Source organism: Cyclopterus lumpus, chromosome 2 (genome assembly GCF_009769545.1).
Source record: "Cyclopterus lumpus isolate fCycLum1 chromosome 2, fCycLum1.pri, whole genome shotgun sequence".
In the NCBI taxonomy this organism is placed as follows: Eukaryota; Metazoa; Chordata; class Actinopteri; order Perciformes; family Cyclopteridae; genus Cyclopterus; species Cyclopterus lumpus.
Genome location: NC_046967.1, coordinates 10,269,631 through 10,297,243, shown reverse-complemented (window position 1 = coordinate 10,297,243; position 27,613 = coordinate 10,269,631). Strand labels below are relative to the sequence as shown.

Sequence of the window (27,613 nt, the reverse complement as noted above, 5' to 3'; positions counted from 1 at the left end):
AGGAGCCAGGGCGACTAATTAGGGGGGCCAGGATCAACTCATCAAAGAGACAGCGCCTCCGTCCAAAGGACCGGTGGGGCCCCGCCTCCTCCTTTTTGTAACGTTAGCGAGCGAGAGCTGCGTTCCTGGAAGCTTCAGAGTGGCCTCTGCTCAAGGACACTCGGATCAGACCGGGAATCACCCGCTTTACAGGATCGTCTCTCCAATCACCGGCAGGCCATCCGAGGCCGTATTTACCGTAACACACACGCCTGTATTTTGGCTCTCGGTGGCCTCGGAAATTACCCCAAACACATTTTCCAACGCACTAAAAGCTTGTGCTTAATAAATTATCTATAAGTTGTAAATATTCACTGTATTAGTGGATTGTGAATCATCATTGATCACCCCATAAAGCTGATGTTAGTATGGTCTATTAAGGGACATATGCGTATTTTGGGGTTTATACTTGTATTTAGAGTTTCTAATAAAACATGTTATATATGCTTCAATGTTAAAATGATTATACCTTTATTCACCTTGTGTCTGAAACACCCATCTCTTTAAAACACCCTCAACATCTGAATGAATCTGAATCTAGCCCTTTAAATAAGTGGGCACTCCAGACACACAGAGCTTATAACGATATGGACTCGCTCAAATTAATATTCTATACCAGTGATGCCTGATAATGGGTTCTACAGCCATTTTACACCTCTGTCCTGGTGTGAAAGCAACCTCCAAATCGAGGCCATGTGGCACGACGCGAGGAGAAGCACTATTAATATGCCGCGCACGGGGGGGTGGGGTGGGGTGGGGGGGGGGGGCCCTAATGTGGGTGTAGAGCAGAATAAGCAACCTTCGGATTCCCAGTGTAAGACCGAGCGGGGTTGAGCCTCGCGTGTGTTCGCAGAGGAGCACGCATTAGTAATACCTGCCAGCGCACTTTGAAATTGGGTCAGTACCAAAAAAAAAAAGAGCCACATTTGGGGGGGTGGGGGGGGGGGGGGTGGGGGGGGGGGGGGTGTTACCGGCATCTCGTCGTGTACAAAACAGCACGGGGAGAGAAGAAAAAAAAACAGCCCGTTGTGCTCCTGGAAGTACTTCAAATGACACTTTTGAGAATGGGAGAAGAAAAGAAAGAACGAGAGAGAGAGAGAGAGAGAGAGGAAAGGAGGGAGGGTTGTGTTTTTGACAGACCTGTCACAGTGGTTGCACTTGAAAGGCTTGGCGCCGGTGTGTTTGCGGTAGTGCCTCGTCAGCTCGTCGCTCCGGGCGAATCGCCACTCGCAGCCCTCCCACGAGCACTTGTACGGCTTCTCACCTGGGGGGGATGAGAAAATATATATTTTTAAAAAAACATGCATAAAAGCACACCTATTGCATCGCTCATCCACCAATCACGAAACACACCTCTCTGTGGTACTGACAAAGTAAAGTCGTCTTCAAGGGGATGCTTGGTGCATGTTGCTCGGTATACGTTCAGGGATTCAACACAAGACAATATTTCCCCGTCTATTTTGGTGTTTTTCGCGTTCTATTTCGCCCATAAATACCCAGAGTCTGGAGGAGCTCCCGCTGGTCTCCAGTCTTGCTGAACGCGCAAGAAGAGGAGCAGAGGGTAGAGAGGGAAGTGGAGCGAGAGAAGAAAAGTGGAGAGGGGAGAGAGGATGAGGGATTAGCAGGGCGAGCGAGGGTGGATGAGAGAGTGAGAAGAGGAGGTGAGATGAGACCGGCGGGGGAAGAGTGGAGTAGGAGAGAAGTGCTGCAGGAGTGGATTAAGGCAGGAGAGGCTGCAGATATGCCTGGCAGGGGCAGCAGGGGTGGTGATAATTAGGCCAGTCGCACCGGCATAATGGCGAGCGGCGCCACAATCCGCCAGCTGCGTCCGGCTCCGGAGATGTCACCTGTCATCAGTCACATCACGTCTGGACCGCGAGGCTCGGACGCACAAAACAAGGCTTTAATTTGTTGTTGTTTTTTTTAAAGGGGGAGTGACCGCTTTGTGGTCCAGATTGAGGCGAGCGAGAGGAGAAATTCACTCTTTGTGTAAAGATTTGTTCGCGGGGCAGAAGGGTACAAAAAAAAGGAAAATCAATAAGGTGTACTGTCTGAATGAACTGCAATTTCATGGCAAATTTGTCCTAAAAATGCAAAAAGCTGAACGCGTGACCTGCCCGAGCCCTTTTCCATCAGACGTACTCAGGAATCCTGTCCGGCGTGATGGTGAGAAACAAAGAGGGGCGGGAGGTTGCAGCCGCGATGAGCTGCTAAATGAACAAGTGAGGGATGAATGACCTCCAGGAGGCAAAGAAAAAGCACCGCTGATGATGTACAAATTCATTTGGACTTTTCCTTTTTTACACCTTTTAAATTTACATCAATTTGACACAAACTCAACTACTTTGTCTCAGGTAAAATATTAATATATATATATAGGTAAACTAGTTTCTGGTGTAGAATTTAAGTGCCTCATGAAACTAGCCCCACCCCCCTTTTGTTTTTTGATCCATCGATGCGTTTCCATCCCTTCATACTGCCTCGCTTCCCAAAAAACACCCAGAGCAGCAGGTCTGGGCCATCCGGCTCTGGCCAATGAAATTCCCGAGAGGCAGGAATGCCTGAATGTGTTGCTTAGCAACGGGAGCGAGGGGGCGGGGTGTGTGTATGTGTGTGTGTGTGTCAGGAGGTGGTGGAGGGAGGAGGGGAGGGGGGGTGTATACTGAAAACATGAGGAGGCAGTCGTCAGTGCAGCTGGCTGGATCTGGCAACGGCACGGCGCCGTGCCACCGGCCAATTACCGAGCACGCTGGCAGAGGACGGAGGCAGTTGCCTAGCGACGATAACCATAGAGCTGTACAGGGCAAGGTGGGGGGAGGGAGGAGCGGGTGGTGGTGGTGCTGCTAGTGGTGGTGGTAGTAGTAGTGGTGGTAGTGGTGCAGGAGGAGGAGGAGAGAGAAGAGGGAGGGGGTGGGCACTAAGAGACCAGAGCCTGCAGCGGTACATAACCACTCAGCTACCGACTCCTCCAACGATACGCTGCCCCCCATTGCCTAGCAACAGAGCCCCCCCATCCTCTCTCCTCCCCCTCTCCCTCAAGATGCCCTCCTACAAACAGGCAAGTAGAGCAGGTGCACACACACACACACACACACACACACAAAGTGGACGGGGAAGGTTACTTTTAAACACAATGGTTCATAGAGTCCGACTGATTGGCAGATTTAAATGGCAATCAGAAACCTAATCCAGCGGATTAGCCTCAACTCAGCAACATAATCTGATTACGCTCTGTTACTCTGGGATTACTTTGCCTGTAAAACATATAATGTAGATTATGAAGCTTATAAGTGGATTATTTCTTCCGATTTAAAGAAATCTGGATTGTGGTCAGCGCTGTCGCCGAGACCCATTATTTATGCTGCCTTATTGGATCAAATCCCCATTAGCTGGCGCCATTCACACATTGTAGGAGAAAATGTTGCGCAATCAAAATGCTTTTTGGCCCCGTTGAAAAAAAAATATATATATTTCTTTTTTAGTAATCAAATAAGCGTTCGCATATTTCTCACTCGTGATCTGATAACTGGGTGTTTCCTGAGTCACTGTAATCCCATTATGTGTAATCTGTTACTTCCGAATGCTCTCTCTCACACACACACACACACACACACACACACACACACACACACACTCAGTCACTCACTCCAGCCTCTCAGGTGCCAGTGTTGAAGATAATTGCATTCCCTCCATTAGCTGGAGCTGAGGCAGGGCATCCGGGGTCTCAGAGGTCATTAGAGGGGCTCTCGGAGAACGCTTCACGAGGCGCCTCCCGCCCACATTTATAGAACCTGGGAGGAGCGAATGGGGAGAGGAACGAGAGAAGTGATGGAGGGATAAAGCACGAGGATGATGGAGAACCGGAGCTGGAAGACGCACACTTATCATTATTAACATCTACGTATGTATCAATAAACATAATTGCACTCGCGGATGTCATCATTCAGTTTAAATAAGACCGAGTGAAGTCTAGTATAGAGAATACAGCGTCTTTTACAAAAACGGGGGCGAACATTGGTTAATTTCTACAGAAAGTGTACTTAAAAGTTGCTTTGACTTGACATCTGACATTATTTAAATATAAAAAACATGAAAGACGTTGGCCTAAAGTACATAGGATACCTGAATCTGATAGTGCAGTCTGACAATCATTGAAAATAGAGAGAGAGAGGCAATATAATAAGAGTGTGAGAGAGAAGCATATACAGAGAGAGAGAGCGAGAGAAGAACCCAACAGGCCTCGTCTTTTACCCGTTCCCTCACCCTCCCCAAATTCTAATTGTACCATTCCTTATCTGCCATAAGCCTATTCATAAAAAAAAGCTCTACAGGGCACTGTCATTTCAACTCAGCCCGTCTAATTCCAGATTAAATCGTAGCCCTTTTTCTCCGTCGGTAATTTATGGAAATAACAACTAAGAGAAAAAAAAGAGGATTTGAGTAATGACATCTTTAAACTTGTCAGGATAATGGCTCGGTGAATGGGGGAGCCCGTGGCACCGCTGTCTCTTTCTGAAGAGGGTCCGCTCGACTGTACCCCCCCCCCCCCCCCGGCTCCCGTCTTCATCTACTCTTTGTTTCACCCCATGTCACTATCTCCTCTCCTCCTGCCTTTTCTGTAGCTTTTGTGTTTTCTTTGTGTCATCTCATGTCGACCCCCCCCCCCCCCCCGCCTCGTGTTGGAATAACAAGACAGATGTTCTTTGGGTGGATGCTTTTAACCAAAGCACCTTAATTGACAAGGATAAGATCAAGGTGGGTGGGGGGGGGTGGGGCGCTATATGTAATATGGTGTCATTAAATCACATCGATATCCAAACAACATGCTGGAAAGAGAGAGAAAGATGCGACACTGTCACGTGATCTCGAGGAAAGGCAAACTACGTAAACCATGTCACAAACATTATTTACTTATTTACTATAAAATAAGTTGTACACAGGACATTCATTTGGGTCTCCTGGGTGAAAGTCCTGTTTTCATATCGCGTAGTTATACTTTCTCTTATATTCAGCCAGTACAGACCATAAACAACACACCTTCTTGATAGCAACTATAGGCCGGATATACAGAGCAATATAGAAGGGAGATCATTGTAAAAAGAGTTTGTGCCATATGGGGACTTATCCAAATATGGACCACTTTAGATGATCTCCAAATGTCTGATTCGCTTGCTTTAGCCGTCTTCTCCGTCCCCTTGGTGTGGATATTGTGACCGGACAGCATCAGTGCCCCCCCCCCCCCCCCCGGTGGCCTAGTTGGCACAGACATGCCACACTGGGGAAATCAATGATCGCGTGTCTGCGCCCTTTGTTCCAGTCGGGGGTGACGGCGAAAAACCTGTGGCGTTGATGCGCCCTGCGAGGGTGTGATCACACATACGCCGTGTTTCCTTCATTCACCACATACACTCCCTGACAAGTTGGATTTATTTATATTCACCACCCCCCCTCCCACCCCGAAAATACAAGCCAGAGCTTGTAAAGAAGCCACGAGGGGCCTCTGAATTAGACAGCTTCCGTCAGCCTTTAAGTTTAGATGGTGGGGAGCAAGAACATTTAACAAGAGTCCCCGTAACCTCATTTGGACGCTCCACGGGTTAAATATATATATATATATATATATATATATACACACATACAAGCATCCAGATGGCTGTCCTCCATACATTTAATGTGTTATTCAAAGCGTATGCGATCCATAAGATGTCCTGTTCTCAGAGAACAGGTACAGACCTATCGTTGTCCCAATTATTTCCACCACACTCCATTGTCCTCACCTTCCCGGTGAAACCCCCCCCCCCCCCCCATGTTCGTTGCTGAACTCTAACCCCGGACTATTATTGTTTTCCCTTTTCCTTTCATTGTCCTAATAAGCAGGCAGACGGGAATCCCTCATCACCTGCCCACGCAGGTAATAGCACGCCATCACATCTGACACATATTTCCGTGCCGTTAAACTGATCACGTCGCTGTGAAATCAAGACACCCCCCCCACCACCACCCCCACCCCCCTGGGCCCGAGGACCACTGGCCTAGACTTACAGTACAGAACGCACAGAGGACGGGCAGGGCCTGAAATAAACCCGGGGAAATGGCACCCTATCCAGGTCAATCCATCCATCACTGTGCAGTTACTCAGACGGAGGACAGCTCCCCGACAGGGGTCTGAGTGGTTTGGGATTGAGATGGAAGAGCAGGAGAGTTATAACTCCTGAACCCTCCACCCCCCCACACACACACTTCCATCTTGAGGAGAACCTTGACTAGGAGGACCCGTCCTGGTTTGGCACAGAGAAGGTTTTTCATAAATCACCGCATTCCTTATCTTACATGGAGATATTTAAGCCCAAAAATGAGAAGCAGGGAGGCTTCCCTCAATTATCTCAAGTCCAGGTTATCTAGGAGGGGGGGGGGGGGGATTTGGCCCGGCTGGCTCGCTGAAAGGATGAACACGTGAACGAAAGTAGATGGATGGAGGTGGATGCAAATGGCCGCCGTTGAAAGCCGCCCACATTTTATACCGCATGTCTTTTGCAGGAAAGTGCCAGCAGGTTTAATTCCACGTGCGAGGCTTCAAGGGACCACCCGGAGGAAGCTGAATTCTGTTGTGGCGTCTCCGACCATTTAGCTGCAGGATTGAGTCTTTTCAGCTTGTCACCGACGGTGAGCGTCAATCACTTTTATTACCTGCAGGTGTATCAAGTGGCGAGCTCTGGTGAGAGAGGCGTCCTCAGAGCCGCCTGGTTGAAAGTCTCATAGGGGGCGCTTACTGACAACTAATATGCTCATATTCATAGACTATATATGCGTCTCTAGACAACTCCTACCCAGATAAAATGTACACATTTACACTTAATGCGCGTGTGAGAGCCGCGTGGGCAATTTTATTGAACCAATCTGGAAGTTAATGAGTTTTACGCTATGAAATGTGCTTTTCCACTCCCTTGTGCAAAGTAAAAAAAAAAAAATAGGACTATTGATTGATTTTTATGAACAACTCTCATTGCGCTCGCAGACCAAAAATAACTGCGCAATATTCCATCCTTCTCTTCATCGTACAACAACTATCTTTCTCACCTGTATGCGTCCTCTGATGGGCCTTCAGATGGGAGCTCTTGGTGTACACCTTCCTGCAGCCGTTGAACTGACAACGGTGGATCCTCTTCTTGTTCTCCGGTAGCTCCCCAACGCCGATAACGCACGGCGCCCCCTCCTCTTCGTCCTTCATCCGCGCGGGGAGCGCGTGCGCCGCCACCAGCCGCGCCGCGCCGAGCCCCACCTTCCTGGCCACCAGCTTCAGGGTAAGCGTCCCGTCCGCCGACGCCGTCAGTGTCTGGTTGGATTTGACGAGGTGGCGGCCCAGCTCTGGCGACGACGGCGGCGTCAGGGAGGTGACGGCGCTCAGCTGGGCCTGGTGGACCCCTTCCATCCCTTCTACGGTCTCCAGCCCCTGGGCCTTAAGTTTGAGGTCTCTTTTCATTGCACCGGTGGAGGGGAAATTCTTCCGCGTTGGGCAGAGGATGACCGGAGGCGGGCTCAAGGGCTCCGGGAGGATGGGCGGGCTGGGGAGCAGGGCGTCCGTCAGCTCCTCCTCGCCGTCCTCCTTCAGGTAGGCCGGCGTCAGGAGGCCATCCAGGTCCTGGTCGAAGAGCTCTGACAGACGCTTGGGCTCCGTCTGCAGGTAGCGCTCCAATTCGAGGCAGGTCTGCGGGAGAGAAGAGGGGGAGGAAAGAAAAGACTCACTTTAGACTCAAGAGTTCACACATTTTGTTTTTTTTTTTTTTACTCACAAATCCCACTTGACAATTTCAACGGCCATCAGAGCGGCCCCGATATGCGAGAGGGAGAATCTGCATGGTGCCGTCCACTCCACTCCAGACAGGCAACTTAGCAGCTCTGCCAGCTGTCACATGCGCACACACACACGCACAGATAGCCGCCGAGACAGCCGGGATTACGTGGCAGCTTCCAGCTCGACGGCTGATTACACACTGATTGATTGCGACCGCTGCAGCGCGGAACGAAAGCGAGCCCGGCACCCGGATCGCGGGAGGAGAAGTCCTAAACTGAACAGAACTCCTATCAAACAACATTTTATAGAGCTTTGACAAGCCATGTGTGCAACCCGGCTTCCACCGAGCCAAGATAGGAAGATTTATTCAGCTGTAGTTATGGTCTGCTTCATCCCTATTACACCTCTCTCCCCCTCAGAGGGCAAATAAAAGGCTACATCCACCGATTTGTGTGAACTGGCAAACGCCCGAGAAGTCTATTACTTAACTTCTTTTTTTTTACGAAGAGGAGGAGAGAAAAGGAGACGCTCCGTGTCCAAGGATGGAGCTATTACGTTTGAATGGCCGCCGCCAGTTTGATCCCAGGGATCGTTGTGTTTCGCTTGTAGCCACTAACACATTTTGACAGCTGGAGATGGAGGCGAGCGGCTCCACTGGGCGCGCGCTACCCGCCACTTCATTTGTGTGTAAATAGGCGCTGACAGACAAGAGCGGCTAGTTCCAAGTATCAGGGATAGGGTTGTGCAGACGGGACACATCAGAGACGTTTACAATCTCTCTCACACACACACACACACACGCGCGCGCGCGCGCACAAGTTGCTTGTTTGCACCTTCTAAAAATAAACGCGCCACTCTTCTTTTTTGGAGGGGGGGGGGGTGGGGGAGGGGTGTCTGTTGCTAAGGGAGTGTAATTTCTCCTCTAGATCGTCTCCTTCCAGGAACAAAAAGGGATTTGGAGTTTATTTTTTTTTTGTACTGTTTATAGTATTTGCATACTGACATCAAATTTTAAAAAAAGCTGCTCCAGACCACATCTACAGTGTGGAAGTGGAGATAATAATCCTCCTTCTATTGCACGCCTACATGCTTTCTGTGGTTTTTGACTGTGATGGCTTTAAAAAAAATATGGAAAAAAACAAACAACTTATTTTAGTGCGCTGTGTGAGGCCAGTATTTACTTCTTTTTTTTCTTCTTTCTCTTTTGGAGCGCAATTAAATGGCGAAGGCGTTGAGACATGATGAGGGAGTAGCAAGTGAAGAGGAACACAACATGTCCACTTCTATCTTTCCAAGCCCTTCACCCGTCTCACTCATCCTTCTTACTCCCCCCCTATCAATTCCCCCAAATCACCCTATTCTCTGTCCCCTTTTCTTCTCATTGTCGTCTCCTCCTCTCCCAAGGTGAGGGCTAATTATCTGCTAAAACCAGCCAGTTAAAAAGGACTTTATTCAGCAAAACGCTGAGGACTGCAAACCAAGGTGAGCGATGTGTGTGAGCGCATGTGTGTGTGTGTGTGTGTGTGTGTGTGTGTGTGTGTGTCAGTGAGGTAGAGATAGTTCAAGGGAGCGGAAAAGAGGATAGAAACGGATAAGTGAGAGGTTGGGCGGGGGTGGGGGGGGGGGTCGCTGACTGGAAGGTGAAGAAGAAGAGTAAATGGGAGGAGAAGGAGGAGGAGAGGGATGGAGGGACAAGGTGAAGGGAGGCAGGAGAGGAGAGGCGGAGGCTTGGTAGAAAGAGTCGAAGGAAGGTGTTGACTTCTCCGCGGGGGGGTGAATCCTTTTTGAAAGTGTGACATTTGCCATAACAGGATCCTGCCGGCGGGGGCGAGCCACAGGCCTCGCGTGCAGGAAAAAGGGGGTTCACGCACTCCGAATGTTAGGTTGCGGCCTCGGCTGCACACTGTACTGCACTTAAAAAGTGTGTGTGTACACGGGTGTGCATGCAGAAGGGAATGTTTGACATGGTAAGAGGGGAGAAAGAGGGGAGGGGCTTTCTCCCCCCCCCCCCAGTTGGTGACATTAACATCGTAAGAGAGAAGGTCACGCAGTTGATCAGCGGCTCCTGTGTGTGCAGCGTGGAGCAGTGTGGGTGTACGCACACTAAATGTGGCTGCATGTGATTATGCTAGTTTCTGCGTGTGTGTGTGTGTGCGTGCGCATCATTTTTGAAAGCGCACGCGTATGTGTGAGTAGCATAATTATGCGTAATTACGGGGCTCTTGTGTGTGTGTTTGTGCGAACACCTACGCGCAGGCATAAACTCTCTTGGCTGATCTCGCGGACTAAAACTAATGTGTAATGTGTAATGTGCAAAGCGCGCGTGTGTGTGTGTGTGTGTGTGTGTGTGTGTGTGAGCCAAAAGCATCGCACACAAGATAAAGGCTCGTGGCTCGTTCCAGCTTCCGATCTGGAGAGCCAACATCAATTGGCTCCGCATGAAGCCAGCGTCCATTTCCTCAAAGGCTTTCGGGATGATGCCTTCGTGTGAGCCAGGATAAGCTGAGACAATCCAACGGATGCTCCGGCATGGCCCACCTCCACTTCCAAGCCGCTTCGGTGGGAGGGGGGGACTTGGAACCAGATTCCATATTGTCAAAGCGTCTCCTTGGAACAAGACCAAACCAGTACCCTTAACGTGATGCCGAGTGCAGGCAACCCCGGATATATGTGGTGCAGCGGAAGTGGTGATGGGACGCAAAAAAACATACAAATAGTCTTTTTCTTTTTAAGATCTGGGTACAAAATCCATCGATTGCAGGTATCCTTTGATACAGATACTCTGTACTGGGATGTTTGGGTCGATACCTGATACCCAGCCCTGCATGACCACTAAGGCCCCTTTAAAGATGCCTGAACCGTGCACAATATACCAGGACCCTGAAAACCAGAGCAGCGACGTGGAACACAGCCAGTATTAATAGTGTCATTCACACTCGTGCACAGCCCGATCAAGATCCATCAAAAAAAAGAGTTGAATGAAACCTCATTCTGTTCCCCGCGAGTCACTTTCAGGTTGAGCCAAGAACCACCGACTGAAGTTTGAGCCGGTGTTGCTTTGATGGTGAGATTAAGATTGGAGTGACCCTGCTGCGTCAACAGGTATTGTCACCACAGGGCGCTAATTAATGAGACTCAAATTGATTTTTAAATTATTTTTTTTCCCATTATTTAAATGTTCCCAACAAATTGAAATGATCACACGGTTGTTCAACTAGCTGACTCACTTTGCCGTTTCTTGTAATTTTCTAATTAACTAATTTCCAAGAAAGGTTGACGAGTTGAGCACTTAATGATGATTTTCAATGACGTCAAAGAAATACAAGCTTTTTGAAGATGTATTTTTATATAACTGTACTGCAACTCACTGCCCCGTTTCACGTCGACTTTGCTCGGTTAAAAACGCATATTTGAACTGAAAATGCGGAAAAAGCACCAAAAAAAAGCGACCCGTCTTCAGATGCACTTTGTGTTTGTTTTCTGCACACACACACACACACACACACACACACACACACACTGAGTCACACATGCAGAACACACCTGACGTTCGTGAGGCTTAAAATACAGCAGGTGTGACACATACTCGCTGATCACAAGACACGCTTCAAGCAGGCGAGGAGAGCTGTGAACCGGTCCTGTTTCACCAACTTCCACTCCTCATTCTCCTTCTCTAGGGTTATAAAATAAAAAGTCTCTCTCTCCTCCTCCTCCTCCTCCTCCTCACTGTCTCCCCCTGTCCTCCCCCTGTCCTCCCCTCGTCCACGGGGCCCTTGGCATGGCAGCTGATCCTCTCTCCTCCCTTCACATTTGGCCTCCGCCGCGCCGCCTGCCATCACCATCAAAGCGCGGGCTGCCTCCCAACTGTTAGCGCCCCGCTATGTCGCTAATAAAAAGCCTGGGTTATAAATATGAACGGAAGAGCGTGCATAATGCCCCAAAGGATGCCCCAAAACACCACTAAACAGATAAATGTAATGGGGTGGATACGGCTCATTAATTTTAGGATAATCATGTTCAGTTTTTACAGATGCCATGATAGAGACAAGGTGCTATGAATAATAATATCCAGCGCTGACGCTAGCAGGGTTGAAAAGGGCAGGACTAAGAGGGGGCCCTGAGCTGGAGGGGATGATGCAGGAGCACTATTGTTAAATGCATTAAGTTTGGGGGGTGGGGGGTTGTCACATCTTTTCAAAGATGATCCATGATTCCCCGAAGCATCTTCCTCCTTCTGGAATATGTAGATGTTCTTTCCTGCTTAGAATATAGACCTGACAAACCTTTCATCGTGGATGCTAGGTGTTTCCCCCTGTTTCCACTCATTACGCTAAGCTAAGCTAACCGGCTGCTGGCTCTATGCTGCACGCTTCCTGCGTGAAAGCGTCTCCTCTTTAAAATGCACAATTCAGGTCACGGATGAATTAACACTGGTTTATTCAAATCAACACATGGGGTCGGTCATGAAAAGACGCGGGCCTCGGTTTGATTCCCAGGGTGCACCACGTGCTCTGAGTAAAACCCCTTCAGCACCACAATCACATCAGGGGGAGAATCTGGCCTGCAATGAACCGGGGTAACCAAATTGTCTTATCCTTTTATTTATTTCTTCCTTCTCCTTACGGTTTTGATTTGATTTTGATTTTATTTTTTTTACGACTCACTGTTTAACTGACTGTGTTTACGGCAGTCTTTGTTATTGCGGTTTGTAATTCAGCACGGCGCCCGGCACTTTTATCGAGAGAGTAAAAAGTTTGCGCCGGCACGTAATTCGCCGTGTGTGTGTGTGTGTGTGTGTGTGTGTGTGTGTGTGTGTGTGCGTGTTATAGGGGGCCCCCACGTCTCCCATCGATCTGTCGAGCCGGGCCGAGCCATCACTTTTGAGGTGACAGCTAAATGACCAGCGGCCCGAGGCGCTCGGCCATCTCGCCAACAGCCTCGGTGTGTTTGCGTCGCGGGCGCCCGATCGATACGGGATGATACCGCACAGGAGCTCATCAGTGGTGGCCGTCGCAGCTGACAGAGACGGTAATCTATAGCTTCACTGAGCAATACTTACACAAACACCCCCCCCCCCCCTCACCCTAACAAAATCTTAGAAAAGCCCCCCCGCCCCAGCTAAGCTGCCCTTCAGGGTTTTTGCTCCTTCCCTGTGCACTCGCTGGGAGCCCCCAGATTTCAGACTCCTCTGAGAGCAGCACGGCGTCATCGGTGGATCCCAGCCGAGTGGGAAACCTGCCTACGGGGCCGGGGGGAGGGGGAGGGGGGGGTGGGGCAGGGGGTAACGCTTCATTTTTCCTCGACACTGATCTGAGTAGCGGAGCGCCCTCGCCTTCACCCTGTTATTCTCAGCGGAGAGCGCGGCAGGGCGGGGTGATGGTGCAGTGTTTGGCCGGAGGGATCTCCCGATGCCCCCCCCCCCCACACTCCCCAGACGGGAGCCAAAGGAGAGACGGAGGGAACAGAGACACAAAGAGAGACAGAGCTGGAGGGGAGAGACAGAGCCAATTTATCTGCGAGACAGGGCAGGTTAAAGGGGGCCTCGGAAGGGGACCGTGACGGGAGTGTGCGGAGCTGAAGGCATCTTCTACAGGTGCAAAAGCACCAACAAAAAAGCTTTGTGGATTAAGGAGGGGTGGGGGGGGGGGAGAAAGAGAGAGGAGAGATATGAGGCAGGCGTCCTCCTCCTCCTCACCGACTAACAGCTCCATCTCTCCAGGCAGCCGAGCCTCACCCGGCTCCAGATAACGCGTCGCGGAAACAGCTTAATTACACACGCGGCCTTATCAGGCGACATTAGCCTCACAGCAATAATCAGGGCGGCCGTCAGCCTCTCCGTCGAGGAGGCCTGCATGGCAACGCGGCACCTCGAGGCGGTTTGTACACAGCGCCGGCTCCCTGGCCGATAACAGACAGACAGTTGTTAAATCACAATTTGCTGACGGAGTTTGAGTGAATAATGCACGTATGGTTGTAAACCTGACACCCCCCCCCCTCCCCCTTTTTTGCACACAGTCAATTTTTGTTTGGATGGATGCGCTAATAAGACGCTTCAGACATTTTCCATTTTGTCACGTTGGGTTTACATTCGACGCGCTTCACAGGTTCAGTCTCTGGCGTCGCAGTGCTCCTGGACACGGGAATCGAACCTGCGGTTGTTGCTTCTTTTTTTTTCCGCCGAGCGTCACGAGGATCGGTTTTCAGCTGCGTGTTTCGGGCGCCTGCACGCGCGGTCGGTGCGCGATGGGGGGGAATCTTCAAAGCCCCCTTTCATCTAGCACTCAAGAGCGCCCCCCCCCCCCCCAAAAAAAAAACCCAACCTGTGACCTCTACTTAATGGAGCGGAGTCACGTGTGAATAATTCATCTGTCCGTACAGACAAAGCCACGCGCGCATCCTGCAAAACAGATTTCGCTGAAGATCCGGGACGGCGACACTATTAAGAGGACTTGGGCTCTGGATACAACAAGTATCAACAAGTATAAAGACCTCTGCCGCTCCGTCTAAATGGCTTGTGACAAAGTGTGGAAAAGCGTCTTTGTTCTGGTATTAAGTCGAGGACCGGAGAGGTGAGGGTGAAATAGGATTCGAGGAGGAGAGAACAGAGGAGCTGGTTGAAGAAGCATCTGGAGACGATGATGGAGAGCAGAGCCCGAGATTGGAGTGGAGAGAGGAGAATGGCAGGGTGGGGGTATAATCCCGACGAGCGGAGCCGTGTTGCGCTCGCTGGGGAGGGGGTGGGGGGTAAGGGGGGGGGGGACTCTGTCTCACTTTAACTGGATTTGGGTGAGCCGCTGTTTATCGGGCGCATGAGTCGCCAAGCGCTCCCTCTCAGCTGTCAAAAAAAAAAAACTCCTAATCTAATCAGGAGACATTTCAGCCATTTGCTTTCAACGCGGCAGAGTGGACATGTTTGCGAACCGTGTGTGTGTGTGTGTGTGTGTGTGTGTGTGTGTGTGTGTCTGGACGTAGGGGGGTCGGCGACAACAGTGGTTTTACACCGGGGTTAGCAGCTTGCAGGCAGGATTTGGGGAGTCTGCGCTCCGGATGTGGGGACCCCATTGTGTGCGGCGGGCTGGCTAATCTTCATTACCCCACACAATGACGGGGCGAGAGAATGGGGCCTTTTTGGCTGCAAACAGGCACGGGGAAACAAAAGAGAGGCGAGCGGCGAAAGAGAGAGAGGGGAGGCCGAGAATAACAGGGGGGGGGGGGGGGGGGAGATAAAGGGAACAGTGAAGCGGAAAAACTCTTCTTCCGTCGGAGAGAGAGAGAGAGGGGGGGGGGGGGGGGGGGGGGCGCTCGGTACCCCGATCACGTCCGCAGACCGCTAAGTGCAACTGTGGCGCCGTGCCCCGCTCTGATAAGAGCCGCCACGGTTCATTCTCACACGCCTCTCGATACGGCGAAATAGGAAGTCGTCTCGTCTGTGTTCACCCACCCACCCCCCCCCCCCCACCCTGCTTTTGCCATGCAGGTGTTCTGTAACACTTCGCCACAGTTTCAGGCTCGGTCCCTCATTACAGCATCAAACCTCAGGGTTAGCTCAGAAGCAAACAAAGGGAAAGCGAAAGCAGGTCAGTGGCACAAGTCTCGCAAGGCCAAGGTGGATTAGCTCAGGGTCGCAGACATGCGGCTGCTGCACGCGTGCAGTTTTTTTTTTTTTTGCGTGAGGGCTGGTGCAGTTACGCAAGAGCGCGTGCATCCCGGTGACTTTTCCTTCCTGTGCATCCGAGGCCGTGCAAACAGGAGGCGGGGCGCTGTCGCTCCGTCTTTATTCCACCAGCCCGCGATGCTTTCAAAACAAACCTGAGCGACAAAGATTAGCCCAAGCCGCTTAAAATAATGAAAGACGTCGGGGGCCTCGCCGGCGCTAAAGCTGCGGGGCTCTCCTCCAGGAGATATGGGGAGGGGGGGGGGGGGGGGGGGGAGAGTGCTGAGCGGAGTGCGAAGGACTTTTCACCCCAATTTCATCCCGACAATGTACACGGCGGCTCAGCGGAGAGGGGCGGAGAGCGGTTAGACGCACTAAGAAAGGTGTTAGGAACTCATTGACTTTGGCCTTTAGCTTCGGTGTGTGTGTGTGTGTGTGTGTGTGTCTGTGTGTGTGTGTGTGTGTGTGTGTGTGTGTGTGCTTTGACGGTAGTCCCACAAGTCGAGCGTTCAGCGGGTGATTACAGGGCGAAGGCCGAAACCCAGAACGAGAGCCGCCGTTAAAGACTCGGGGGTTAAAGGTCAAAAAGGCCGGCGAATGAATGTGTTACACTTTAACGGGAGGTCGCCGACAGCGACGGTGAAACGTGCGCGTGACAAACACGCACACACACACACACACACATTACAGTAGACACAGCAGCTGCTCTGCTGAATATTCAAGAGGAAACACTTTACTTTCTGATGCACACACACACACACACACACACACACAAACCCAATAAACTCTGCCTGTGAAGCGCTCTCTTTCAACCCTGTCTCGCTTATACACACACACACACACACACACACACACATACACCAATGAAAATTATTGATGTGCTCTCTTATAAAACAGTGGCTGCTCCCTGAAGTATTCCTGGCAACATCACGGGGCTGAAAATAGCTGCCGACCCAAATAACTCCCCCCCCCCCCCCCCCCCCCCCCCCCCCCCGAAGACGGAGCCAGACCACAGCCACCGGCGAGCGGCTTTACTAATTGGCATCATTTTACGATGAAATAATATCTGGGGCAAAAGGCTGAAGAACACCGGAGAGGAGGAGGACCGTGCTGTCTAGCCACACAAGGGGGTGGGGGGGTGGGGGGGGGGGGGATGCTTTCGTTCTTGTTAGCATAAGTTATCAAATTATTTTTCCCTGAAAATACGCGAGGGGGGACCGCGTGGTGAAAGATTAATGTGACATCAGTTTAGTTTTTTTTTTTTTTTAAAAGGGGGCGGGGGCGACATTTACAGCAGGGGGCCTCTTCAATGTTTTTCAGTCATAAACTGGTATTTGTATCGGAGATCCCCGTGTGGATAGTTTTGTTTTGTTGATTTAGCATCGAATAATAGAAGTTATTGCTCCGCTTTGAGCCACGAGGGCCTGAAGAATGACGCAAAAGAAGCCGCTTGTCAAGTCATACGTATCATAATCATTTAACTGCGTTTTTTTTAACCTCCAAGTCAATGTTTTGCATCCGTAATTCTTTGTCCAAGGTGTCTTTGCCCCCAAGATTACACAGAGAAATACAGTAAAACGCATCCTGCCCACGTCCCACTGTACATACGGGGAGAGATAGGGAAGAAGGCTTAAACACACATGTCTTATGGCAGCCCCCGAATCTTAATTAGCACCGGGAGATTTCATCTAATCGAAGGGCTGCCAGCCCATCATTAAGGCTAAAAACACACAGTGCTCTCCTCACATACCAGAACAGAACAATGGGCAACAGAGGTACGCTGTCACGCTGATGAATGGCTCTTCCCGGCGGCCTCATTAAATCACAGGGCACTTCCCGGGCCGCTCGAGGAGTTAAGCAGGGTGCAAAATCGCCTCTCGCCCTCTCAGTCTCTCTACTTTGACACTTATACAGTCCTTCTTTTTTCTCAAGGCTGCATGTCAGACTAATATTTATTTTCCACGTGAAAAATTGCGCTTTCAGGCTTTGACATATAGGCTAATCCCGATTCAAGCTGAATCTGCCTGGTTTGTGAGGATGCAAGTCGTATCTTATCCAGACAACTCAGCCCCGCAGGGCTTTGGAATGACTGAAACTACATGATGTACCCAGTTGGCTGGAGATACCAGTGTCTTTAGGGTAATTCGGGACCCAGTTTAATCTTCCAGTGAATTGAGCATCAGCTGCTGACAATAAAAAAAAACAAGAAAGCATCCTTTATCCGAGTCCGGACCTCTGGTTTCACATACATGTGTAAGACCCAGATGAAAGCTTGTTTTTATAAGATGAAAGAAAAGAAGACAAGAGAGAGAGCGATGGAGGAAGGGTCTTTGGAGAGAAGATAGCCGGACGGAGGTAAACCAGGAGGGGGGGAGCGAGCCACAAGCAGGTGTAAAAACACCACTTGGCTTTGCATGTTGGGAATGGGTCCGGCGTGCAAAGCGCCACACACACACACACACACACACACACACACACATGGGACTGCACAGACACAGAGAGAGACACCCGAGCTTTGCTTACATAATGCAGCCAAGAGTCAAATGTCACCGCGAAGGCGACAACGGGCATTGTTGCGTCTTTGGACTCCGAATCGGAGCCGAACGGAGCCTAGAAAGGTCAACGAGGCCTTGGTTGGCGACCCGGCTGTGATCTTCGCCGATGACTGTCTCGCATTATAAAGCATCCCGCCGGTTCCGGGAGCGCGCCGCGTCCTTGCGGCTGTCACCACCAAGAGCTCAGGGCCGTGATTGATGACACGGCTTCGGACGACAACAACAAGCGGCGGTGTTTACTCGGGGTAAATTGCCCTTGTCTCTCTCTCTCTCTCCACCTTCCCCCCCCCCCCCTCCTTCCCCGACTCACTCTTTGGAGAGAGGTGGTCCACATGGCTGGATCTCCGGTTTCTGGATGGCTACAAGTCCCTCGGGGAGGGATTAGCCTCCCAGAATGACAGCTAAACAAACAAATAGACCAAAGCCGGTCTTCCTGCTTGCCAAGGCTGCCTAGCAACAGGTAGGCAGTATGATGGGATGTAACGCTCGGTATGTTACAGCCAGTGAGGGCTATAAAATGCCTGGGCTCGGTGTGAATTTGTGGCTATTATCGAAGCCATTGGATGTTCAAATATGTGAGCAGGCTGGAAGATTAAACATCGCCGTGGTCCAAGTGGGAAGACAGGGAGGGGGTAACCACGGCAACCGACTATCACTTGAAGCCTCCGCACACTTAAGGAGGCGATTCAAAGGCAATTCATTCATTTAAAATACATCACTGAAGTGTCACTCCGATGACATTCAGCCATTACGACGAGCAATGGCGACGCGTTGGCAACAAGTCATCTTATTGTTTTCCCTGACGCCTCTTTGATAAAGCCCGTGAAAAACAGACCCGACTGGCGGCTAGTTCTCATCATCAGATACTTACACATCCCAAAAGAAATGTGCTCAGCCGATGGCGGCACGTTTAAATAGTTCTTCATTTAGGCAAATAAAAAAAGTATTTACAAGCCGCACGCTAACAGCTTCTCTTTCAGCCGGGCGTATAACAGACACACTCGTTTCCCCAGCTTCCACTCTTTATGCTAAGCTAAGTTTAGCGTCACGTTTAACATCGATGACAGACACAGCCTTCTGACAACGAGTCTCTGTCCACTGGTAATACTGCACGCCTTCCTCTCACAACCAAGGTCTGCTGCGATGGATGCAAATACCTTTTGATGAAAACTGACTACTGCGGCACATTTTTTATTGCGTAACTCCCCTAGAGTTCAACTTTTTCTTTTTCTTTTTTTTGCAGTGAGGCTGACTCTAAAATAAGGGTTCAAGGAGGTGCACGACTAAAAACAAGGCAGCGGAGACTTTGTCTTCTCAGATTTGGAGAAAGAGAGAGAGAGAGAAGAGAGAGTCGTGAGAGAGAGAGAGTCGGTGGTGATTTCAGGGCTTAAAACGAGTGCCTGAGACTCTCCTCTCTCCCTTTCTGTTTGCAGCCTGCGGTTGCCAAGCCGGATGGCAGCAGCGAAGCATGTCGGATCACTGTAAGGTGCTGTAACGGCTTCCCGATTTCGCCTCAAATGATGTGAAAGCTATTGCCAAGCCATGTGTGCTGGTGTGAGGCGGAAAAAAAAAAAAAAAATGACTGGCTCCTCTCCTCACTGTTAATCAAACCTGGGGTGGCAGAGTGTTTTGCAGACGGAAGCCATACATAAAGATGCGCTTGTTCACCTCCCTCCTCTCTCCTCTCCTTTTTTTCTTCTTCTCTCTCCCCTTTTCCTCACCCACCTCCTCTGCCTGTCACCCCCTCTGACGGACCAGTTGCCAGAGCATCAGACGAATGAATGCTTCCTCCGCGTCCTCTCTTTCATCAGCGCCTCCAACCTTTTCATCAACGCCCATAAAGCCGTAGAAGGCACCCATCACCGGCAATCGCCTCTCGGCCGCCTGAGTGATGAGACAGAGGTGGCGGAGTTCAGTCGGCGCTCTTATGGCAGAATGGATGTTACTGGGTCAGGGGGTCGCTCGCATATCTCGTTACACAGCACACACAGCACACACGCGCACCTGTGCACCTGAGAGAGAGGGTGGGTGGGGGGGAGGGAGGGGGGGGGGGGGGGATGATCCGATCTCTAGAGAGACTATAGAAAGCAAAATAAATGTGCATCTGTAGAAATGAGAGAACAGCGAGCGCTGTCTTGTTAACATAACTGCTGCTGCTGCTACAGCTCATTTATCTGCTCATACTAATTAGATGAACTCATAGCTCTTTTATTACAGTCTCTCTCCTTCCTTCCCCCCCACAGACGTGCATCCTCTCCTCAAATCGATGCGTTGAGTAATAACCTTGTGGCTGCAAACACTTGGAAGCATCCAGCGGAGATGCGGCGCGGCGCACAAAGGCTCCCTTTCACGCCTCGGTGCGTGGCGGGGGCCCGGGTCCCGTGGCGTCCGTCTTCGTGAATCTTCTGACTGCTACCGGGTTGAGAGGCGGGGCGAAACAAAACGGCTGGGGGGGGGAAATCAATTTCACACTCTTGACACGTGAGCGTCACGAGGCGGCGGCGGCGGCGGCGGCGTGGGGCGGCGGCGGGCCCGTCTGAATACTTTGGAGGATGTCCTGAATACCAAGCAGCGATTAGGAGTGACGGTGCGATGAGAGACCGCAAGGGAATTAACACCCCAAAAAAAAATGTTTCTTTGGAAAGCGTCCAAACTTGATTTCAGGGATCCCACCATCTCGCACTTAAGAGTTGATGTGACATTTTAATAAAGCCACGGGCGCGGAAAGCGAAGACACCACCAGGAGCTCCTTTTTGAGACAAATAAGATTAAGTCCCAGTTTGTCCTTCCTCCTCCTGAGCCGTGCCCGTTACAGGATTGATTTAATTTCAATTTGCATAAAATTACACCAAACAGCAGCGAGTGAAAGGTCACGGGGAAGAGATGGGGCGGGCCGGCGGGGTGGTGGTGGTGGTGGTGGTGGTGGTGGGGGGGGGGTGCTTGAACCGGTCGGTTTATTTTCACTTGATACACGATTCAGACGAATCGGAAAAAAAACCCGTTCCTTCACGTTGCCGGTGCTCTGCGGAGCGGAGAGGAGTGACTCGGGGGACCCCGGTACCTGGCGGGCGCTGCGTTGGCGTCGGGGGGGGGGGGGGGGGGCGCACAAGTTCTGAGCTTACACAAACAGCCCTGCAGAGATCAAAAATCCATACTGTGCTAATTCTATAAGAGGGGGGGGGGATGCAGGAACAAGGCATGGAGGAGGACTGAAGACAGGAAGGAGGGGGCCGGTTGGCTGCCGCCGTGTGTGAGAAAGCAGATGTGGCCTACTGAGGATTACATAACATACTGAGACACACACGGGAGCACATGGCGGCGTGTGGATGTTCACAGTCTCCTCGTTCTTACTTTCCCACCCTCGTCTCTCTGGAGGCCGACCGGCGGGTCACCGCGCGACCTCTCTGACCTCGGCGGGGCCGCCGCCAAAATACGAAAATAACTCCATCTATGTGCATCCCTACTTCTCTCGGACCCCGTTGCGCCTGGATCCTCTTCTTCTCCCAGTGTGTTTGTCGCTCCTGGGGGGGGGGGGGGAGAGGGGGTTTCGAGCCCACCGGACTGTGAAATGCAAAACCCTGCAGCGGGGAGAATGTGCATGCTCGGCAACTTCCTCCACCTCTATGTTCCCCCACAGACACACACACACACACACACACACACACACAGACAGTGCTGTTGCAGTGCCTGCTATGGAGTCGCGGGGCATGAGGTGGATGTAAGTGGATGCACCCTGAGCACTCTGGCTTGCATATGGAGCCCCCCCCCCCCCCCCCTCCACATTTAGAAGCGCCGAAGCCATGCGCAATCTGTCCACATCCACGTATAGAAAGCACCATAATGCACCGCGCGGCTACATATAGACATTTCGCTCGGGTAGGCATCAGGCACTCAGTGTGTATGTGCACAAGAGTGTGTGTGTGTGTGTGTGTGTGTGTTGAGCCTCTGAGGGATAATATACAGTATGTGTCGGAGGGTATGGAGTGTGTACTGAGGTCAATGACAGACAGCCATTTGTGGTGTCTTGTTACATCCTATCCATCAGGGTCAAGTGCTGTGGATGACGACATCAGCGGAGCCTGAAAAGGCAGTTGAAAAAAAAATTAAAAATCCATCGTTATATCAGCCGCCGAAATCTAATCCAGGTGTATGTTAGCGTCTGCATGCTAAACGAGGCCTCGTCACAGCGAGCGGCAGACAAACAGCAATTCACGTCAGTTGAACGATGCCGAAAATGACACGAGTGTACACGCTCCGCTTTGAGGGGGAACTGGGTTCCACGTATTAAAAAAAAAAGGGAGTAAATTATGACCAGCCGCGCTTGTTCCAAATCCAGCTTAGCCCTGTTTGTTGAACAACCGGCTGCACTGGGATTTGGAAGCGAGACGGGGACGCAGTTCAGTTTGGCACTATTTAGTTCAATAATGGAACAAATAGCAGCCTCAAATGTACCATCTGCAGACCTCCAAAACACTGTCCTCCTTTCCTGGTCCCCATCCCCCCATAAGCGGCTGAATCGTGCCTCACAGACACAAACAGGGGACACAGTCATCATTCTTGCCACGGCATCTCAGGGAGCCATTTAGGGTCCGACGACAACGGCCTCCTATCTCACCATCACGCCCCATAAAAGCATCACATTCTAAATTGTGCCTGGAACACAGAGGGGGGGGGGGGGATTGCTCCAAGAGCTTTTTAAGGCGAGCCACAGCTCATAATTTGTGTATTCAGGAGGGCTCGGTGGCATCTTCAGGACATCTCTGTGCTGTGTGAGGAGTGTGTGTGTGTGGGAGGGGGTCATAATAATCCATAATGATCTCACAAGGACACAATGCAGTCTTCTTATTCCAAACAAGGGTTGTTTTCCAAGAACTTTGATATTCACTCCACTGGTTCGTTATGGGACACAGCTTTGAGTTTTAAACTCTATGAATGATACATGTCCTCCTTCTTGGTGTCTTCTTTCTTTTCACTGTGCTGCTGTTTTCAAATCAACAGCGTGGGTTACAAAAAATGACAACAAAAAACTTTCCAAAAAAAATCAACATATTTATGCTCTAAAAATGAAACGGAATCTGAAGCAGCCAATTAGTGGCTAAAGGTGTCGGCTTCCATCTCAGGTGAAGCAGATCAGGTGTGTCCCGTGTTGACCGGAGCCAGGTTCAATAGAGTTCACCTCACTTTTTAAAATGGCATCTTCCCACACAAGAGAGCAGATATTCGCTTGGCATTAAAAAAAAAAAAAAAAGTACATTCTCAACATTTAAGAGACTTGATGATCTTTAATTCCAAAATGGACGTTGTCTAAAGGGGGGGGTGGGGGGGGGTAGGCTGCAGACGTCCCCAGTGAGAGGCACAGATAAGAGCTCTCACAGCCTTTTTGCCTATACACGCAGCTGTCTCTCTCTCTCTCTCTCTCTCTTCCATTTGCATTAGGTATCGATTTTGATATGCACGTCTGTGGGGGTGAGAGAACGGGGAGAGACACGCGCTGCATATGGTGCACGCGGAGCCCCGTGCAATTTAAAATCCTCTTGACAGCGGAGCTGGGAGTTGGAGACTTGTTATGAGGAAGATGCGTCGGTGGGTAACAGTGGGATGCCAATTAGACCGCTTGGCCACAGCGAAAGGATCCGCGGTCACGCACCCCCCCCCCCCCCCCCCCCCCCACCCACCCCCACCCCCGAGAAGTGAAGCTCTTATTGCATGAACAATACCGGCATCAAATGTCCATGCAGTGATCTTTTTTTTTCTTGCTTTGCTCGGTCAGTCAAGTGCAGCATGGAGAGCATCATCACCACCAGCAGCAGCACCAGCAATGCAGGTGGGCCGACCGACGCATGGCCCTTATTTTGAAAATTAAGGGTTGTTTTGGGGGAAAAGACGGTGGACATATGCATGGAAAAGTGCCACTAAACTGAGTTGGCGTGAATGGGGGACGGGCTGAGAAAGACATAAAAAGTAGATATTTGTAAGTAGATTTTACACCAGGAAATCAGTAACATGACACACACGTACGTACACACACACACACACACAGACATAGTGTGATATAATGTGTGAGGACCAGTAATGGTCGTGTGAAGTGCCGGCGCATCCATCACCATGTGGCCGCGTGCAGCCCCGTGCTCATCCCTCCACGTCCATCCACTCAACTTGGACGGAGGAAGCATGTGAGCGGCTCAAAAATGTGCAACATGCAGATGACAGTTATTCTTTTCATGCCATGCCTTCATGCTTCTTTTTTTTTCTTTCCTCCCACCACTGCATTTAAAGAGGGGAACAAAGCCAGACATGTTAGGGTATCTATTATGAATACGTGACGGGACTTCTCTCCATGCAGGAGGGGGGGGGGGGGGGGGGGGGGGGGGGGTTCACAACTCAGCAATCTGAGGGATGCAGATGTATTATTCACGACCAATTCGCTCCCCGTTATGGGATTCAGATCTTCAGTTTTCCCAAATCGCATTTGACAGCTTTATTACGCGTCCGCGTGCGTTCGCATCGTCTCCACTTTGCCATCTTCTGGCAAAAATTGTCAGCTGTGTGTGAGTGATGGAGAAGCATTTCCATCTCAACTACACACATTCCACGCTTTTATTCTGTGGGTGGGTGGGGGTGGGGGGGTGGAGGTTGGTGGTAAAAGTTGACGCCCGGTGTCTCGAGCGCGTGTGAAACCCCACCGGCGAGCGCACCGCGCGGCTCAAGCTCCGCGATGAGGATGGAAGTTGAAGACATACCTGCTGCCAGTTTTCCTCCAGCGAAGGCATGGCGGAGAAGTAGCCGGTGTCGTGGACGAGCTGAAGTTCCTGAAAGATGCTGTGGTTCGCTAAGACATCCATGCTGGCGCTCGGTGGTGGGGGAAACAAGAACGATGCACAAGAAATATGCCTCCTGTCTTGCCTGTGTCAGACCTCTGCATCCACTTCGTTCATATTAGTCCATGAGAGGAGATGGATTGCTCAGTGTGGCGGCTCGAAATGTGGCGATATGGGCCCCCGTACCTGCGCGCATTATCGGACTCGGTGCGTAAAAGAGACAGGGGTTGATGGAGGCTCCATGCGTATCCGTGTTGCCAAACTAGACACTGATAGGGAGCCAGAGGATGGGGAGGGGCTTGTAAACGAAGGGGAGTTGTTTGGTTCGTCAATCAACTCCTCTGCTTGTCCATTTAAGGCGAAGGGGCGGTTGAGGAGTCGTCGGAGCGGGGAGGGGCGGGGTTAGGCAGATTCACCGAGCGGGATTGGCTGCGCAGCCACGTCACTCAAGCCAAATATGGGCTCGATAGGTGAGCTATTTATGGATGGGTATATTAGATTTGGAAGAAGGTCTGAAAGGCTAGTCTGAGAGGAGAAGCCGTGGTGTAAACATCATGCGCTCACAAACAGTATTAATAGTTACATTGTTCCACTGTGTAAATATGAAATCATAATGAGATGCAGCATGGGGCACTAGACTGGAGGGGAAACACAGAGACTTTATGCTTTAATAATGACTTTAAACTTATCATACCTCATTATATGTATCCCCATAATGCTGTTGCAGTGTTCCCGCAGACTGTAATAATGGAATAATAAAGATCCAGTGTGTTTATTCTATATTTTGAATGCCATGGTAACGCAACACTTAAAGTTAAAAGTCATATGGACCGTTCAACCGGGCTGGAGGCGTCTCACACTGACCCACATTGATCAAAACCACTTATTTCATGCAGCTCGTGTGCTGTCAGTAGAAGAGGGGTGAACCCAAGTCCACCGTGTGTGTGTGTGTGTGTGTGTGTGTGTGTGTGTGTGTGTGTGTGTGTAGAATGATAGAAAAGTAGCCAAATCTTCCTCCATACGTCGTGTTTGGTGGTGTGAGTAATGCCGCTTATTCGCTCGCCCCGTGTAAGCCATCGGAATTGTACACTTCCACGCTGGCTTACTGGCATTCTCTCTGTCTCTCTCGCACACACACACACACACACACACACACACACACACACACACAGAGCGCTGTAGAGGTCTGTAATCTCATTACAGTGTAGGGGAAGGCTGGCCGAGGGCCCCGGCTATGCGATTTACACATGGCATATTTGGGGGGGGGGAGCTCACATCAGGCAGCCGGCGGAGCTCCCGCTGACATTTATCCATTTGACACAACTCACTCTGTCCGTCTCTCCCTTCTCCTGCTTCTTGTTCCTGCCTCTCTTCCTTTTTACTTTTTTATTTTCCTGCCCCCTTTTTATTTCTCATGAGCGGGGGCGGGCTGACGGATGACACACGCGTGTGCTGACGTCAGCAGTCTAGCGGCGGCCGCGTCCTGTTTACCCGATCTCCACATGACTGGAGTGTAAAATATTTAACAGACAAATCCTGTTATTTTTATGCATTGTTTAGCAGCCTTAGTTACGTTCCAGTATAACACGACTGCATTATTAATTAACGCTTCCCGGGGGAAACAAATTATGTTTGTTTTTGACGTATCGCAAATATAGGTTTCTAATCAAAGTCCCGAAAAAAGTCCCAAAAAAAGGGGAGGATGGACTCTTTTCATTGCTTATTCGTGTTTATTTTAGGCCACGAACTAGTTATTCTTTTCATTTTTCGTTCCAATTCACATCGATAACCACGCGTTTAAAGCTGCGACGGTAATTCATGCGTCGGAGTCGTTTTCCCCTAAACGGTGGCGGGGAGCTTTTCAAAGAACCGCGTTAACGTCGCAAACAGAATACCGAGAACCGTAACACGGACTGGCGGGAGTCGGACACGTTTTGCACACCGCCCCCCCCCCCCTCCCCCCCCCCACCTCGAGTGCACATTAAAGTGCATTAGGGTCGTGTGCACTGCTGCAACCCCGCGTCCCTAATGAAATGTTAATCTGGCCACCGTAAAAGGCTATTTACAGTTCCAGTCCTAAGATTCTCAACATATAAAGTTTATACACTATAGAACATAATATAACCGAATGACCTGCGCTTGTTACCGACTATATTTCTCTTTCAGCAGCTTACAAATGTCACAGCAAAACTATAAATGATGCTGCATCTCTCTGAATAATACTGCAGGAGATAAAATGACAACTATAAAGTATGTATGTCCATTCGACGCTTTATATTGTTACGGTCTCTATGAACTTTATTGCTGAGTTTAAGACACTTTATTTTATATGTTACCATGTAGCCATATTACGGGGCCACGTTGTGCCATAATAATCTATTTTATCAGCCTGTCACGAAGAGTCTTTGGGGGAAAAAGCACTCGTTTTGAGTTACAGTTTAGTTTGCAGTGTACCACCATCACCAGGAATTAGCTAAACTCAAAGCCTCCTCCTCCTCCTCCTCCTCCTCCTCCACATCCTCTTCCTCGGCCCGAAGCCCATGCATATCATAGATAAAAAATAAGTGCTCGCCATTATCCGTGGGCACACTGCGTTATATTGTGGATGCTGACATTGCTCTTACCTGGCAGTTGGTGCTTTTACTATATTAATAATGGAGCAGGCGGCATCCATCACCGGGAATATGACGCTGCTAATCATGTCAGTTCGCCTGCATATTCACTCCTTTCATCAGAAGAGGAGGAGAGGTAGCGG

General features: G+C 50.4%; 1 protein-coding gene across 1 annotated transcript in view; it reads right to left on the bottom strand.

Annotated features, from left to right (window-relative positions):
* Window positions 1-25,132, bottom strand: part of LOC117744509 (Krueppel-like factor 7) — a 30,139-nt gene extending 5,007 nt beyond the window's left edge. Inside the window, exons 1-3 of the mRNA XM_034552863.1 lie at window positions 24,781-25,132; window positions 7,117-7,744; window positions 1,180-1,303 (exon numbers count right to left, since the gene is read on the bottom strand). Coding sequence (XP_034408754.1) covers window positions 1,180-1,303; window positions 7,117-7,744; window positions 24,781-24,882 — 854 coding nt within the window. The 5' untranslated portion in view covers window positions 24,883-25,132. The remainder of the gene's footprint in view (window positions 1-1,179; window positions 1,304-7,116; window positions 7,745-24,780) is intronic.
* Window positions 25,133-27,613: the final 2,481 nt, after the last annotated feature.